The 18,205-nt window shown below is 39.9% G+C and overlaps 1 protein-coding gene and 1 long non-coding RNA gene across 2 annotated transcripts in view; one reads left to right on the forward strand and one right to left on the reverse strand.

Annotated features, from left to right (window-relative positions):
- The window catches only part of PROS1 (protein S), a 33,559-nt gene extending 18,469 nt beyond the window's left edge, over positions 1 to 15,090 (forward strand). Inside the window, exons 9-15 of the mRNA XM_061342579.1 lie at positions 2,056 to 2,174; positions 4,253 to 4,442; positions 5,413 to 5,580; positions 6,564 to 6,732; positions 8,888 to 9,036; positions 9,823 to 10,036; positions 12,646 to 15,090. Of these exons, the coding sequence (XP_061198563.1) occupies positions 2,056 to 2,174; positions 4,253 to 4,442; positions 5,413 to 5,580; positions 6,564 to 6,732; positions 8,888 to 9,036; positions 9,823 to 10,036; positions 12,646 to 12,791 (1,155 nt within the window). The 3' untranslated portion in view covers positions 12,792 to 15,090. The remainder of the gene's footprint in view (positions 1 to 2,055; positions 2,175 to 4,252; positions 4,443 to 5,412; positions 5,581 to 6,563; positions 6,733 to 8,887; positions 9,037 to 9,822; positions 10,037 to 12,645) is intronic.
- Positions 1 to 17,941, reverse strand: part of LOC133206521 (uncharacterized) — a 33,338-nt gene extending 15,397 nt beyond the window's left edge. Inside the window, exon 1 of the long non-coding RNA XR_009723802.1 lies at positions 17,866 to 17,941. This is a non-coding gene — a long non-coding RNA (uncharacterized LOC133206521). The remainder of the gene's footprint in view (positions 1 to 17,865) is intronic.
- Between the last annotated feature and the right edge of the window lie 264 nt (positions 17,942 to 18,205).

An 18,205-nucleotide genomic window follows, 5' to 3' on the forward strand; every position in this document is an offset into this window, starting at 1 on the left:
TGAGAATTTATACTTCTTAGTAGCAGAAAGTTTGTAACTCCCAAGAATCCTAGTTCAGGGATTTTCTTGTGAGTGATTCACTGTGTACATTGAAAGGTGCAGGCAGGCTGAGACTTGTTACGCTAAGGGAGCTCAGATAACTGCCAATAAAGAACCACCTCTAACATCGTATAACAAAATTGGCCTTGAACTGTAGGAACAAGGTCTGACACAAGTCCTAGCATGTATGTATTAGATCTTGTTTGTGCTTTCTGAAACTTAATATCTGAACAGCACTTGCAGTTCTTATGGTTCATTTTGTGTATTCATGAAATAGGAAGAGCATCTTATAGCTTCACGTCATTTTTAACATTGTGTTCAAAAGAGATTAACTTTCTACCTGGCAGTTAGTTGCAGGCCTTTTAAGAATAATGAAACCAAAGTTTAATCAGCAGAAAATACATGCAGTTGGAAGACAAGTGGCAGTAGCAGGCATAAAATGAAGAAGCCAGAAAACTCAAGATGAACATTCCACATTTAGTGAAACTGCTGCATCACGAGTAGAGAAGTTATAGTTTGGGACCTGCATTAACTTTTACCAAAGTACAGCCTGTTTTGAGAACAGAAAAGCCCTTCACACCTAGTCTTGATCGTTCCCTTTTATGGGATAACTATACTGCCATTATATAGATGATATTCAAGGGGTGTTTTGAGGAATAACTTTAGATCAAAGAGACTTTAAGGTTCCTACTAGTCAATGACATAGGTGCTGTAAAACACATTCTGGAATAATGTCTCACCTCTCTCCACATGCAAAGCCCAGGTCCCTGTACCTAAAGGAAATTTGAGTGTTTTAAAACAAAACTGTAGATATTTCTTTAATTATAACATCACAGTTTCAGAAGACAAGACAACGATGTCCTATAACGGATACCTGACATTTCTTTACTGCAAGTTTGACAAGTTTAAAACTGCACCACATATAAAATAGATATTATTCCTGGATATAAATATCTTTGCTTAAAGCTTCAGGTAGGTGAGGACCTAAAAGAATAAGCACCATTTTTTTCCCCTCTTAGTGCAACTGCAGTTGGCAGCCTGTGCTTTCTCACACTAACTTTGGCTAGGGCATGAGGATTAAGCCCTTGCAATGTTCAAGGCCAGGTTGGACAGAGATGGTTTAATGTGAGGTATCCCTGCCCATGGCAGGGGGGCTGGGACTAGATGATCTTAAGGTCCTTTCCAACTCTAACTATTCTATGATTCTATTAGTCTAATACATTTTACATACTGTTATAGGCTTTTCAGTTGCCAAAAATACTTAGAATTTCATTTACAGTTTTTCTGAGAACGTAGGTCTTAAGAGCTTCGTATCCCCACTAACAGTGCTACTCCAACAGGAATTGTAGTGTTGAATTTGTCACATTCCTTTCCAGAGCTTGAACAGGACAAGTACATTTAAGGGACAGCCAGATAGAAGCACCTTCTGTTGACCTGTTACTTAATCCACTTGTAGATTGTTGCTTTTTATTGCAGGTAAATTGTTCTAGTAATGCTCGAGATTATTCAGCTATGAATAGTTGTACATCAATACCCATAGTGAAAACAAAAGGTGATTTTGATTTTGTTAATTAAATCCTTTCAAGACACAGTTCTTGCCCCATTCCCTTCTGACACCTGATCAGGTTTAGGTTCCAGACAACTTTAGTAATGGAGCCTGACAGGACCCTAGTAGGTGGGCGTCACAGGTCCTTGATGAAAGGAAAGTACTTACTGCAGGATTTGGATTCTTGATTCAAATGCTAATTAAATTATTAGTTGCAATCCACCAGAACTCTGTTTCAACCTGGATTATCCTCTAACAGGATAAATAATGGGACATTTCAAGCAAAACCAAAACCATACCCCTTCATTTGTAAATAAGTATTCAAGTTTAAAAAACAAAAGGAAGAGAAAACAGAGGTAAGCCATTGCTTCAATAAAGGGACCGGCTTGCAGCCAGCGATAGGAACAGGAGTTGCTTCATGACCTATCACAGTGCATTAACAGCATTTTTTTATTCTCTACCATTTTCAGTCTGTTACTGCGTGTATCCCACTGAACCTTGAAAAGAATTATGAACTGCTTTACCTGGCAGAGCAGTTTATAGGAATTCCCGTTCTGTACTTAAAGTTTAAATTGCCAAATGTCACAAGGTAAGCATTTGCTGTTGATGGAAGTACACCCTGAAATTATGGACATTTGTTTCCATTCATTTTCTCAGGGTTTGGAAAGAGTGCATTGCATGAGTAAATGCTATCACCATCTTCCCACAGGTTAAGATACCTTTTATAAGGAGAATGAATTAACTTGGGTTCCTGTGTGTACTAGCACTTAGAGGAAGATGGAGTCATTTGAAAGTGGACAGATGAGTCATGTGTCTGGAGTCATTTTTGCAGCATCTCTTACTGGTTGTACCATGTCCTTGAGCCACCTCATCAGTACAGGCAGCAGCTCTTACATGAAAAAACTAATAGGTCATCAAGTTTCCTCCAGAGACCTCTGAAGCAGGTAGGGGGTGGTAGCAGCTATGTCCCAGCCAGGAAAAAGATAGGGTAAAACATGTACCATTGGCATTCAGATGTGATTGCCTCTATGGATAATAGAGTTGGAATCTTTCAGCCATTATAGTCCTGGTTACAAGTGCTGTTGTAGGGAGCAGTGTATGGACTGGGAGGAAGTTCAGAGATCCAGACTTCAATGAGAAAAAAAGGAAGAAGATTGGAGGCAATAAGTTTTCGTTAGTTTGTGGACAAGAGAGCAAAAAGATTGGTGCTTCCCCATCACAGAAGCTTACTGTTCCTCTGAAGGAAAGAGCAGGGGTTGGGGAAGGTGAGAGCCAGTGATACAGATACAGGAAGGCATTCAGAACTCTTAACATGAAATTCAGATATTACAGGACAATAATAACTCTATACCTTCCAGTTACATATGGGAAAGGCTTTCATCTGGATGTTGCTGCTACTTTACCTCTGTTCTGGGTAGAAACTGTGACATGCTACACACATACAGCTGAGAAACAAAACCAGGCCAGTGCTCCTGCCTCCTCCTCCCCAGTGCTTCCTTTCACAGAGTGTTCCAAGGACACCGGTAGAACACTGTACCTTGTTGAGAGCTGTCTATATGTTTTCCTTCACTGCTGCCAGAACGATTGCTAATGGTAGTGACCCTGTTATTACTTGTGGGCCTCTTCACTGCAGCAGCTGAAATTGTAGTGTTCTGTGATTTACTGACCAAACAATTTGAGGGTAACAGCATCAGCAGCAGCAGCTGTTGAGCTGGTGATCCCCAGAGCCTCAGAACCTTACAGAAGGACATAAATATTGAGAACTTTTTCCCCTGCCACCATTCCAAGTTGACCAGGCATTAATGCTCTCCTAGAAGACCTTTCTGAGATGATATACGTTTGACACTACCTTAATAGCATCTCTGTAAATACAGAATGGTTTTTCTGTGGGTCTGCATGAGAGGCAATGACATCTAGTGGGCAAAGAACAAGACTGAAAGTGAAAGTGACCCGAGTTCTTAATTACAGCTCCCTTACTTGTCATCTCATCACATCCTAATTTCCAAATGTTTTATTTTCTCCTTTCATCCTTTCTCCATTTTATCTAGTCCAAATGTTGCAGGAGACAAGGACTGGTTTTTACTCTACTTACGCTCTCTTCCCCTCTGCAGGTTCTATAATGTAAACCATCATTTTTGCTACATACACAAGTTCAGCCAACTGCCAAGATCCAAACAGCAAATCCTGGAGTTAGAGAATGACATATAAAAGGCAGCAGTAACCAAAACAACCTGCTAGGTTATAATTGTTGTAGGATGAGACTTGGCGATCCCGTTTACTGAAGCACATCATAGATCGTGTATTTTTTTCCACAGCACAGCTCCACAAATTGCAATAGCAATATTGCATCTCTCTTCTTACTCAAGGGAGTGTGATATCCTCTATATGGAAAGCTCATAGCAGATTTGGGAACTGAACCAAGGCTCTTTCAAATCCCAGCTCAGGGTGTTCATCTCAAAACTCTGCAGTGGATTTGTATGACCAAGGCTTACATTAGATTCTGGTTTTTTTACTAATTGTGTGCAAATATCACAGGTGCTGTAATACAGAGTTACCAAAAGCTTAATATCTGTGATTTTTTTTCTTACCCTATTAATGAGGTATCTTAGGCTATACAGTATTTCATGTTTCCTGTCTTCTTACTAAGATTCCTTGTTCATAACTCAGATTTACAGCAGAATTTGATTTCCGGACATACGATGCAGAGGGAGTTATCCTGTACGCAGAATCCCTTGACAACACAGCATGGATCTTGCTTGCTCTTCGTGATGGAAAGATTGAAGTTCAGTTCAAGAATGAATTTGTAACAAAAGTCACCAGTGGCGGCAAAGCCATTAATGATGGGCTATGGCATATAGTAAGCTGAGTTTCCTTCTCCCCTTTCCTTCCTGCCTTTAACCCATTATGGGAGCACTGTCTTGATAAGTAAATCAGGGAGCAGCTAATAAAAAGGCTTAAAGTGATGCCCTCAAATCTCAAATTTAAAAATCAACCAAGATCGTGACATCTATTCACAATAAAGAAACAGGAAATTACCACTAGCTGGCAACATAGGAATTATTCTTTGTAATCATGAAAAAGAAAGCAGCAGAGTATTAAAAAGTGTGATTGCATGGTCAAGTACAGTTATTAGAGCAAGTGTCATTATTAGATTAGATAGATATTATTAGATAAAGTATAATGCAAGTTTTACGTTGGCTAGACCAGAAATCCATCTTATTCTTCAAGCTTGCATACCTAAGGTGAAAGGCCTTGGTCACTTACACTCTCTATAAATCATACTAAATTAACATCAGTTGGGGTTTATTTTTAAAGGGGGGTGAGAGAAGCTAGGATCCTGCTCAGACCTCCTTTTCCAGTTCAGTGCAACTTCCTTGAGACTAAAAATCTACTTTGATGCTTAATAATAGTGGGAGCAAGCACTGAGCCTATTTTGTCTGTGTTTCATCTGAAGATTCAATCCTCTGTAGCGGGTTGTAGTGACATAGTGAACTGTGTGCCAAATGTGGACTTGATATAGAGCAACTGTAGAAATCAGCTTCTGGCAAACACTATAGCACATAAAGCTGTGTAGTCAGCTGCATGGGTTTTCCCAAGGGCAGGATGGGGGTGGAATGGGTGATCATCCTCCTGTGGATGTCCATGCAGATGGACAGCGTTCTGATTCAGATTTGAATTTGCTGCAAATATTGACTGCATGAAAACTAATTTACAAGTCAGCCACTTAGAGAAGCATTAGTAATGCTTCCTATGGGTGTATGTAATTAGTATTTTAAATGGTCTGCATGTTTGTGTGTGTATATGTAATTATTTATATTTCATTTTAGATATCAGTTGAAGAACTGGAACACAGCATCAGTGTAAAAATAGCTAAAGAAGCCGTGATGAGTATTAACAGTCCAGGAACTCTTTTTAAACAGTCACAGGGCTTCCTGGAAACTAAGGTGTACATTGCAGGATTACCTCGCAAAGCGGACAACACTCTTGTTAAACAGGTAACTAAAATGCCAAGAGTAATGGTGATTAATACTGGTCTGTTATTTATTTGGGTTTATTTTCTTTACTTACTAGTCACACAAGGAGGAAGAGTTGCATTCTAACCATAGAATGGTTTGGGTTGGAAGGGACCTTAAAGAGCACCTGATTCCAACCTGCCATGGTCCCCACAGCCTTAATCTCTCAGGATTCTGTAGTCCATTCCCTAATATAGCTTTAAGATTCCCTAAATCATGTCTGCTGCAGGAGTATTTCACAGTGATTCATGTTTCTGGTGCTGGCATTGGCTAGGCTCTGAATAGGTATGGAATTTACTGTGCAGGCAGCACAATGAGCATTCATTTCTACTAGGTTTTATAATAGTACAGGCTAGACAAGGCCCATGATTCTCTCAGTCTTCCATCCTTAACAGCTGTCTTATGCTGGGGATGGGTACAGCCAAGTCATTGCCAAAGTAATTGTCAGTCTAAACAGAGGTGCAAGAAGTAACGGTAGAGACTGCAGCTTTCCCCAACCCACCAAACCCATTTTTGTCAAAAGTGAATCAGAGAGAAGAAATAGGAAGCAATTCAACAACATCCCAATAGAAGGTAGTTTCAGAAATGCCTTTGTACTTTGGTACAAGGAGCAAACGAAACCTCAAACAAGGAACAGCGCTAGTGATCGTTGTCTTCCAGCAACAGAAAAGCTGTTGTGACCTGAACAAAAGGACAGCGTGGCCTTTAAAAATTGAAACAATCGTTTTGTACAGATGGCTGGCATCAAAATAGAAAATGTTTTTAAATCAGAAATACCTTTTGAAGGCTGAGGTACTAAATGTGTGCTGTTTGTTTTCTCCCACCGTCATTGCTGTAACCTATCACATCAATAAGGCTGGTTTTGGCTGCCCAGAAATAAGCTGACATGTAAAGTAATGCCATATTATTAGCATTTGTAAAACAACTTTGAATGCAAACACCTCGTTGTTGTAATTCTTCTACAGATTAACCCTCGGCTAGATGGCTGCATTCGTGCCTGGAACCTGATGAATCAGGGACACTCGGGTGTAAAAGAAGTTATTCAAGAAAAACAAAGCAAACACTGTTTAGTAGCAGTGGGGAGAGGATCCTTCTACCCTGGCACTGGAATGGCCAAGTTTCAGATAAACTATAGTAAGTATTCTGCTGTCTGTTCCTATATTTTTTGCTGGACTGATGATGGAACTGATGAATTGTTAAACAAAAGGAGGGTAAAAAAAAGATAGAAAGAAAGAGACCCACCCAAACCAAGCTGTACACCACTGCATCCAGCCATGATTCCTGTAAATCCTGTTGGAAATTTGCCTGAATGAGAAATCTGATCCCATTGATGTAATCCACTTAATTTCTGAAATACTTCAGGTTAGAAAGTGATTCTTTACTTGCAAAGAACAGGCAGTGTTGAGCACATTGACTCTCCAATGATCTAATTCTGTCTCCTCTTCATCAATGGGGAAAGCTATCATATTACTGACTGAGAAAGAAGATGGGGTATGAAGCAAAAAGATCAGATTCTAAATGAATATCCTGTCTAGAGGTTTTAGGTGCATCTCTTGCTCCTTCCTGAATGCAGAACTTTCCCGTCTGACCTGCCCTGACTTCGAAATTTCCAAACCAGAATCTCCAAAATGAAAATAATCTCTTGAGCATCATCCCAAATCCTGTTGTCATGATACTCTTCCCCATCTGAAACGCTATGCTATCCTTCAGCTGATCCCCAATGCTTTCATCCCAGGACTTGCTAGTCTGTCCCATTCTATTTTATATTCTGTTATTCTTCCTATTCTCTTCTTGCTTTTCTATTTTGTTTCTTTAAATTCTGTAGCCCACTTCAAAAGATTTCTCCAGCTTCTTATACTCTATGCTTCAAAAATGACTTATATCAGTTTCCCATGCCACTCAAGTTTCCTCAGCTATCCTCCCTTTCATTCACTAATGCCATTCTGCCATGAATCCTCCTGACCTTCGTGTTTGGGGCTGGTGCCAAGATTTCACCCCCTCTTCCCCTCTCAAGAGGCTTTCCACATTTAACTGCTGCCCTTCCATGAGCTGTTACAGCCCGCTGTCTCCCTACTCATTTGGCTTTGTGTAGGAATGTACCCTTACCTCATATTTTTAGGACTTCTGCTTCCTCAAGAAGAGGAAGAATTTTCTTTAAAGAAGAATTTTCTTTAATGTATGGTTGCAAAGCTTCCTACTAGAAATCAAGAAGCTACTAGATTTGACAGGGAGGGGCAGGGAGAGGAGAGACACTGGAAGAAAAGGTACAGAAGATGACAAATACCTCTTTAAAAAGTATTTTTTCTATTAATTTCCCTATGAATGTACCGTATGAAATAATACTTGCACCATCTGCATCTTTACTTTATGCACCTGCATAGAATCACAGAATCATAGAACAGTTAGTGTTGGAAAGGACCTTAGGATCATCCAGTTCCAACCCACCTGCCATGGGCAGGGACACCTCATCTAAGCCATGTCACCCAAGGCTCTGTCCAACCTGGCCTTGAACACTGCTGGAGATGGAGCATTCACAACTTCCCTGGGCAACCCATTCCAGTGCCTCACCACCCTAACAGGAAAGAATTTCCTCCTTATATCCAATTTAAACTTCCCCTGTTTAAGTTTTAATCCATTACCCCTTGTCCTGTCACTACAGTCCCTAATGAAGAGTCCCTCCCCAGCATCCCTATAGACCCCCTTCAGGTACTGGGAGGCTGCTACGAGGTCTCCATGCAGCCTTCTCTTCTCCAGGCTGAACAGCCCCAACTTTCTCAGCCTGTCTTCATATGGGAGGGGTTTCCAGTTCCCTGATCATCCTCTTGGCCTCCTCTGGACTTGTTCCAACAGCTCCATGTCCTTTTTACATTGAGGACACCAGAAAATATTCACATTTATTAGTGGAGCTGCTTTGGAATGTTAAAGTGTACGAAAACTGCCATCTTCTACTCAGTGGCAGCAATTCATGAGTAAAGTACGTTTTTGTGTTTCTTTTTGAACTGACATTTAGTGAATGTGGCAACTCTTCCATGCTAGAATGGAGAAGGTTGGGTTTTTTTTTTTTGTGGTGTGGGGTTTATTTGGAGTTTGTTGTTGTTTTGGGTTTTGGGTTTTTTTAAAGACTTACACTTCTTTCTAAGAGTTCCAAGTTTGGGTTTGCTTTTTTTGTTTCTGGAGATAAGTACAAATTTTTCTGCAGTGGGAGCAGATTAAATACTAATTTCTGACCCTACATTAATTTTTCATTAGCAGAAGGATTTACTTGTTTCAATTATTCTTTCTAAAACAGATGATCTTGACAATGCTGAAGACTGGCTAATAAATGTGACTATGACTATTCGGCCATCCACAGATACTGGCGTTATGTTTGCCTTGGTTTCTGGTGCAACAGTACCTCTTGCTTTGTCCATAGTGGACTCTAACTCCTCTGACTCACAGGTGAACTTACAGTTATTGTGGCAGCCGATCTGCCTAAGTCACATCTTTTGTTTTTGTCTCATAGAACTTACTACTCCGTTTATGTAAAATCAAACTAAAAAGAGCTACTCACATTAATACACAGATATTTTGAAGAGCACTTAGATTGTATAGTGTTGTGCAGAAAATATAGTACTATTAATAACTGCTAGATCAGTGACTAAGCATTAAGCACTCTTATATCAGGTACTAGCCACTACATCACATCTTCAACCTTTCCTTCAAATGCACAAAACAGACAGGAAAATATGACAGAAGCCAAATGATGATACTGTAGTAATGGCATCATGTTAATTTTGATTTATAAACTGTTCTTTTCATCCTTATATTTTCATTACATTTCCATTTACATCTGTTTAGCCTGTTCACATCAGGCATCCCAAAATAGACAGTTTATACACCATGGCTAATCCATGCTTTTGCCTGAAATAAGAACCTGTAGTGAGCACTTGGTTTACCTTCTAAACTGCCAGAGGAACAGGACTTCACCTCATAACCATGCCAAAGATGTTTTTACAGTGAACATCCTCACTTATAAATGTAAGAATATAAATGAATGGCATTCATTAGTAAAGGTAGCAACTTTACATCCAGGTCAGTAACTTTTCCAACTTAAGGTTAACAGGTTTTAAAATGTGGCTCCAACATTTTCTTCTACTTCCAAATATAAAACGTATCAGAACCAAGTATAGTTGTTTGTTAAAGTTATGTGTGACACCTTTTCTAAACTATCATTCTTCCAATTAGAAAATCATTGTGACCATTGGAAACATCACTGTTGCACATCTGGAATCAAAGAAGTTATGTACGCCCAGGAAAGTGCTAGTTGGCCTTCTAGTGACCAAACAGCAACTTGAACTGTCTGTTGATTCTCACATAGACAGAAGCAATCCAGAGGAACTGTCTATCCTGCACCAAGCAATGATGTCAAATGTTGTTACCTACTTGGGCGGCCTGCCAGGTAAATTCTATTTCTTTTAATTGGTTATTTGTACAAGCCTGGTTATATTCAGCTTGACCCAAGCTAGAGAAAGCCTATAACTGTACTGAAAGAAACAGGCTTTCCCCCCTCCCTCCCCCCCAAGTGCTTGTTTCATTCAATCTATTCTGCTTTTGAGGGAGCCTGCTTTTCAACAGTAGCATTTCTAGGCCCATGAAAAGGTATGAGTCTCTCTCTCTAGAGATCTGGATGTAGGAAATGTCTTGATTTTTGAGCTGGAGAGCATCGAGCATTGCATATTTATGAAATGCCAGCAGCTGGTACTATTTAGGAGCTACATGGACAATGTAAGAATGCTGGGCATTTGTAAGTTGTCAGAAGTGCAGGAGTCAGGAATACTGTTTCAGCAATGAAACTCAGGGCAATAGATGACCAGCACTCTTGATGAGACAGAAAATGTGTTGAAACAGCAAATATTTTGTTTAAAGCAAGCTGCAAGTGTATGCAGTCTTCAGACATGTGCAAGCATTAATCTGTACAGAGAGTGTACATGTGTTTATCTATAAACCAGTTTGACTTCAGGTTGAATCCTCAAGAAGAGCATTGCCAGAGATGAGGAATTTTCACAGCCCAAGATCCTCAGTCTTGAACACTGATAAAGACACCAAGGTTACAGCATTAGTACTGCAGAGCTTTTCTGTTTCCTCCATTTATTTTAGGGAGGATAAGTCACAATTCCTAAGGAAATTCTAAGAGTTTGACCTACATAGTCTTGAATCGACTTCCATTTTACATGTATGCTGCAGTGTCATAGCACTGCCTCAGATACAGCTGGTCTTTATCTGCAATATGTTTCTTTTGCAGGAGGCAAGGGTGCATAGAAAGAGGGGAGGAGCTAAATACCGTTGGAGATGATCACTTAAGGCATTTCTGCCAAGGTAGCATGTGCAGAAGAAGGTGGAATTATGGTTCTACCCTCTAGACTTGCTTGTCTAGAGGTGCAGTACTGTCAGATACTGCAATAGCCATAATGGTTTTGTAATACCTGTTCAGTTTTAAAAGAGAGATGAAGTCAGTATTTACGTAGTAGAAGAGAGCCAGTAGCTTAACTGAGCCATAGTAACTTAACACGTATTCCAGTACTTTTTTAGACATCTTCATCTTTGTGGTATTTAAATGATGCTAGTACATTGCCAGCCACAGAGAAACTGGCATTTGAGAGCTTCAGTCAGTCATCGCAAATAGATGGGAAGCAGCTGGGAAAGGAAGTTAGTTACTTGCTGCTCCTCTAAAGTAAATGTATCTTCAACATGCAAATTAACAGAAAACCTCTGTATGCATAAAGACTTTCCACTTAAAGGTCTCAAAAAAAGCTACACCACCATCCCCATTATCCAATGAAGCCTCTCCCACAACAGCCTCTGCTACCAAAGAAATTAAAAGTAATATAGGAAAGCTACTTCAGGTTCCCAGTTACGGCCAGTTTGGCTACACCAGTTTATTTACTCACTCCAACTTACCCCTGAAAAGCCTCTGGGATTACTGAAGTATAAAAAAGTAGGCAAGGATCCCCACATTGGGCTACAGTGCTTTTAACTGTATGATCAAAAGGCACCTAACAAAAATACGCATTTTGTAAGACCAGAAATCCCCATTTTTTTATACCCATTTCTCCAAACTAGTACCAGCATTGGGAGCATACCTTTTTATTAATTAATTCGGCACAACCAGTGCAAGCTAAATGAGTCTTGCACGGTTCTATGGCAGCAGAGTTATCACTGGAGTGAACACAGCAATAGAGCACTGTTCTACAGGACTGTGCAGTACTTTATCTTACAGCAAAAGAAGAATGACAAGGAAGCAACATTTCTTGTTCCCCAGACAATCAAGGCTATCTTCTAGAAGGGATAGGGTGGTTAACATATGAAACCAAAGATGATGCTCTGGAGATCAGCTTTTAGGCATCCTCATCCTAGCTGCTGAATGTACTTGGGTCACCTTAAGTTTAGCTTGTAAGAATCCAGTTGTACCCTAAGACCTGAGAACAATGCCTGCTGGATTTCTATGCTTAACATATTGTTTCCTGAAGCAGATCCAAACAATACCTAAATGAGCAACAGATAAAGCGAGTCTTTTACAGAGAATCCACTTTGAAGAAGCAGTAAGGAAGCAGTAAAATGTGTAGAGTTCCCAGGAGTCCCCTCTCTGAGAACTTGCAGGTTTGAATCCAGAGTAGCTTTCTGGCAACAGCAAGATGGTTCTTTCTGTGACCTCTAGATCCATAAACATCTGTGTGTAAGGCAGGACAAGAGCAGTGGACTCCAAGAAACAAACTGTTGGATCGCTTGTTAATAGAGGAAACGCTACCACCAAAAACATTCATGCAGTTCAGTTTCAGGGTGGAAATAGACTTCAAAGGCACCTTTCAAATTTTACTGACCTTTTTCAGCTTTGCTGACTTTATCTCAACCTCAAAAAAAAGGAGAACCCAAGTGTTTCCTGCCAAATTGCTCGTCTCCTGTGGCTGACTAATGGACAGGGATACAGTATTCCCCATGGTTTTGCTAATCTGAAAAATACATAAGAATTTGCATGCCTTGGCCTAATAAATTGAATGTGTTTCTGTGCAGATGTTCCTCTGGGTGCTACGTTAGTAACCGCTTTTTATAACGGCTGCATGGAGGTGGAGGTCAACAACAGACAGCTGGATCTGGATGAAGCCATTTCTAAACACAATGACATTAGATCTCACTCGTGCCCACTGATTATGCAGTAACCGTTCCATTCTTAATTTAACTTTTTTCTCTCAGATAGAATTTGTGTAATTAGTCTCATGCCATAATGAAGCCTGTATTATGTTATTCAACATGTGCCAGGAAAATAATCAACAGCATGTTTTCCCTCTCTTTATATAGAAAGGGGGTGGTGAGGGAAATCCTCTCTTTTCAGCTGTAAAGAGACAATCAAGATAAAATTCTATAAGATGTTCTTTTATTCATATGAGTGATAAATCTTAAAGCTAGATTTATCTTCCATCTTCATTCTATGCTCTTGATACTTAGTTTGGAGAGAGAGTTCAGGAAGTTCTGTTTAGAACCAATTTTACTTAGTTTTCCTATATTAGCACCAAGCCACAAGTTGCAAGTTTTGGTCCTGTATTTGAATCTGAACCAAACCAGTGTCATTAAACTTCTCCAGGCATTCCACACAAAGGAAAACCTCTACAGATCTTCTAATCTGTGCTTGGGGAAAAGGAAAAAGCCCCAACAGAATCCAGAACCCAAGCTCTCTGTGAACATGTTTACAAGTTGTATCAGTATTAGTAAAGCAACTTCAAAAATGAAATGTTTTTATAAGTAGTTCAGTTTTTGCAGGTAGCTCTTGTTTTACCGTACCAGCTTTAATTCCTCTATCATAGGGACCCAGCTTTGGACTTTTAAAAGACTTCTGGATTAGGTCAGGTAATTTACTTGCAAAGTCAGTTAAAACACACCCCAGGCAATTCTGGAAAACAGGAGATGGCTGGAAACAATGTGCTCTGGTCTTCATCACAGGATGTCAAACTGGGATTTGCTAAGTAAAGCTGAGAAATTGTGGCAGGCATTTCTCCTATTTGTGACAAATCTAGCACTGCTCAATCCGAGCACCCTCTAATGGTCCATCATTTTCCCTTTATCTAGGTCAATTTTGCATTCACAGAGCCCCAGAAGAAATTTATTTGTAAGCCCTGTTGCAGTTGTGTTTCTGACATACTTGAAAGCCTAAATTTTGCTAGTAACATGAGAATGTAAAGCCATGTTCTGCTCAGCCACTTTAATGGCAAAGGTAATTAGAAAAATACTGTTTTTTCTCAGGTGTACTTATTTCAAGCAATTTTAATATAACTTTAGCATCCTTTGAGCATTCCTTCCACTTCCAACCTCATTTTCACACAACCAGAAACCACCTTGATCTCACCTAGTGTTTTTTTTTAACCCCAAACCAAATAAATAGCAAGAGGATTGCTGTAAGCGATGAATACATATTCTCATCCATCAACTGGAGAGACATTTTATCTGCTAAGATTCTTGACCTGAGGTTTGCTTTCTCCACTCAAGACACTGAAGTGGAAATGTATGTGCAGAAGGATGGATTGTGGCAGCATTCATTTTGAGGATTGCCTTTCTCCAGAGATATTCCCAGTGACATTAGCGACGTTTCTTTCATTGTCAAGTTATAACCTTAGCACACTGGTATTGTAGAATCTGAGCCCATCTTTCAACATTATTGCTTCATCTAAGGTTATTGTTAACTTTACTTCCCACTTGCATGGTGTAATACAGGATTTGCTCTCACTTGCAAGCCAACCAGCCTCAGCAGAGTCTCTGAGTCTGCCCAGCACTGCTTCATATATAGCTGCTTATCACCAGCAATGCCATATATTTGACACCTAGGGCCTAATAACCAGTGACCTGTTAGTTCAGCTTTCCAGTATGGCATGTAAAAAGAGATTTGATTTTTCCTGAGTCCATGGAGGGGAAATAATTGCAGGAAAGCATCCCTCCCTGCTCTCCTCCCATCCCAACACACACATTCTTCATTTGGGCCCAAGCAGATGAATAACTTGACTGAAATAAGCAGGTTTTGCACACAGGGCAGAGTTGAATCAGGGCAAATACACGTGATTGTTTATAGTATCTCAACAGCACCCACTGAATTCTTGAAAGCCCTTGGGTCAGTCTCTGCCTTGTACAACAAATACAAATGATGAGAGATGAGGGACACAAAATAAAGTGTCAGCAGTACTCGGTGCTTATGTTGGCCTGTGATAATAGAAGAAAAAGGAGGTTTTGGTGGGGTTGTCTCTTGTTGTTTGTTTGGTTTTTATGTTTTGGATTTTAAGTGTAAGAAATGGTATAGAGACGAAATCAAGACCAAAATAATCACTGCATTTTCTCACACATACACCATTTCTTTCCGTTGTCACAGAATAATATTTTAGGGTTTTGTAGTTATAATGAAACCTCTGCATTTTTTATGTAAAAGTGCCTCCCTCTTGTAAGAATTAAATAAAGCCACATTTGCAAGTTTCTTTTTATTTTAGGTTGTATTTGCATATCTCTGTTCATTTTTACTGTGCAAGACTTGTCCTAGTGGAAAATGGCTTACTCAAGAGATTGTGATAATCCAGCAAAGAAATGAATTGGCTCAAATTAATATGCTATCCAAATAGGGATCCATATTCTCTAGATAAATTTGTACATTTAGTAATTGTTAATATTGCCTAAGGAAATTAAGCTTTGCTTAAAACTACATGGGGAAGAAAGACGATCAGTGAAAGCTACCGATTCTCATCTTTTCTCCTTCATTGGATGTATTTCTTTGTATTTTTAGACATAATAATTTTAGCAAGGGCTGTTCAGTGTTCATACAGAACAGCTGGGCCTGCTCTGTACTTTTCCATCTCCTGTGCACTATGTGCTACAAATCAGCATGTCCTGATTTCCTTGAAAATGAAATCTAGCAATGGAATTGGTTACTATTTATGCTAGAGCAGCTTCCTGCTTAAGTGCCTGATCTGCCTTGACTTTACATACTTTAATGCCTGCATGTCTCCTGGTACATTGAGTTCAAACACCTTCACTCCAGATTAGCTATAGAGCTGTTGTCTTCAAAGAAAGAGATGCCAAACTCATTGCAAGTCATTCTAGTCCTGCTTATCACTGAACAATATACTGATGCTGGTCCTTTGATGTCATTAGTCATATGCACCTGCTTAATGTTTTGTTGCCTCAGCAACCTTGTTACATCAAAATAACAACCTGATTTGGGAACAATTTCATGTTTCATTTGCCAAAAAGAGCAGTTACATTCCAAAAAGATTAGATACAAGGAAAATAGCTAACACCAAAGGGGTAAGCAAGGCACTGCTTTATGAATAAGCAAAGAACTGAGATACCCAGACTCTGATTTTGTCCCACCTACTTTACCTGACCACAGTCCTGCAGCAGCACTTCAGAGCTAAGTCACCTTAGTTCCTGTTGTTTTAGACAGCTCATTGCCTGACACATTGATGCAAAAGTGCCGACAAGACACACAAGAAATACTGTTGTGTTATCATTGGAAATCAAAAGGAGCTTCTACCAAAAACTCCATCCACAGTTGAGACCTTCACAATAACAGGGTTTACTGTTTCTTTGACAAAATGCTTCCCATCCACAAAACAGCCATACCCTCATTGTTACACTAGGTGTATCCTGCTTTAAGGGTAATTACATTTCAATAAGAAGACATGAATAAGCAGCTAAATCACACCTTGGTTCCAAGTAAGGGATCTAGGATGTTGCTTATAGGGTGATTGCAAATCAACTCAGCTGTTTGTAATCCACAATTATGTGGCTTTAAAAAAAAAAAAAAAGTTCATCTTTTTTTGGGTTGTTTTTTTAAGGAATTTGCAGGATTTCAGCAAATTAGGAACATGTTAAAACCACAAGTGATAAGAAACTAGTATCACACATCCTATGTTTGCAGAGCCACAGAATCCACCCCCATTGTTGCTGAAGATAAGGACCATGGGAACTACAACATGTAAAGCAAAAGCCACAACCACCACATCCCTCACATAAGCACTTATATATCATTTTGGGAAAAATCAGGCATTCAAAAACACTTTAAGAAGTATTGTTGGCATAATGAGCATTATCATACATTCACATAAATGCATCCTATGCAGCGATGTGTGCCAGAAGGGTTTTGAAGCACCATGATGCTTTGTTTCAGTCTCTTTGAGTTTGGAGTACCAAAAAGGCATAAGGCCAGTCCACCTTGGTGCACTGGCTTCTATCCAGTCTAGCTGAGCATGTGTGGAAGGACCCACACACAAAACCCCCATCCCATTAGAAATTACACCAACCAGAACCCCTACCCACAAAACAACACACACCAAAACCCACAAGTGAATTTGGTCCAGTTTTCCCCTCCTTTCCCCTCTCTTACTCTCCATGCCCCTGCAGACACATAGACAACTCTCTTTAAAAATGCACCTCACTTTTTAACCTCACTTGGCACTCTTACATCATCCAATATGGCAACTGCTTGCTCAAAACCAGGGCTGTGTTTCCCCATGCACACCCAAGGCCAGCTTTGCAGACATAAACTGGAGCTTAAACAAGGACTTCAGGCTGTCATTAAAGGAGTAACTGAAGTACAAGGCTCTAGTCTGTGATGCTAGACCTGCTATAGACCAAATCTCTTGCTCATGTGTCTTTGTAAGCAAAACAGGTCCTTGAAGCACTGAAGAGTCTTGCTTCGCTTCCACAAGCTTTAACAGTTCCAAAGTAGTGCTTTGGTTCTTCATGCTCACGAATAAACAGTGTTTCCCTTCACTCCCATCCCCAGTTAACAGGTAAACAAGACCCAACACAACAATACACAACTCCACAGTTACAAAAAGCCATATAACTTGCTTTTCTGGAGACAGGACCAGAATCAACCTCACTCTTCTCCAATTGGGTCAAACTTCCTCTCTGTAAGGCCCACCATGGACTAGTGTGGGAAGCACATGCTAACAGCAATACTGACACCCAGTATAAGTAAACTGAAGAAGTGGTGAGGGCCATGAGACTGGAGATTAATGGTTCTAGAGCTTACTAATGGCTCTATGATAGCATAAATATTAAAGGTAAGACCTTAATTAGGACATAAAATGACCACTGTAAGACACATGCTAAGTTATACGTGAATTATTGCAAGCTTTGGGTCACACAGAAGATACAGAAAAAAAAATGTCTTTGCTTAAAACAAACCCTGAGAAAGAACTGTTCATGTATAAAACAACCAATACTTGTGATTACCATTCAACAGTACCTTACCTTTCCAGGAGAGACTTTTCCCTTCTTCAAGTTCTGGAATGATTCCTATCAACCCAAACTCTGTTAAAACAAAAAAGAAAAAAGCTATTACTAGAGCAACCTTACTCTTATATAGCCTATCACAGAGTGGATTGATGATTCCCACCAGCTGGCCACAGACTCCTGCTAATGCAGCCCATTGAAAAGCAATCTCCTCTTTTAAATCTGGGTGGAAGCCAGCCTTTTGCTTTAAGGGTTTCTTCCGGAGCAGAAGGTTGTGTAGGTTTGACAAACCTGTTTGCCTGAAACAGGCAAACCCCATCACCTTGTAATTCATGACTTTATGTTACTACACTGGGCA

This window comes from Neopsephotus bourkii, unplaced genomic scaffold (genome assembly GCF_033783945.1).
Source record: "Neopsephotus bourkii isolate Nb327-2 ecotype Australia unplaced genomic scaffold, CSIRO-AGI_Nbou_v1 NB_1797, whole genome shotgun sequence".
Taxonomy (NCBI): domain Eukaryota; kingdom Metazoa; phylum Chordata; class Aves; order Psittaciformes; family Psittacidae; genus Neopsephotus; species Neopsephotus bourkii.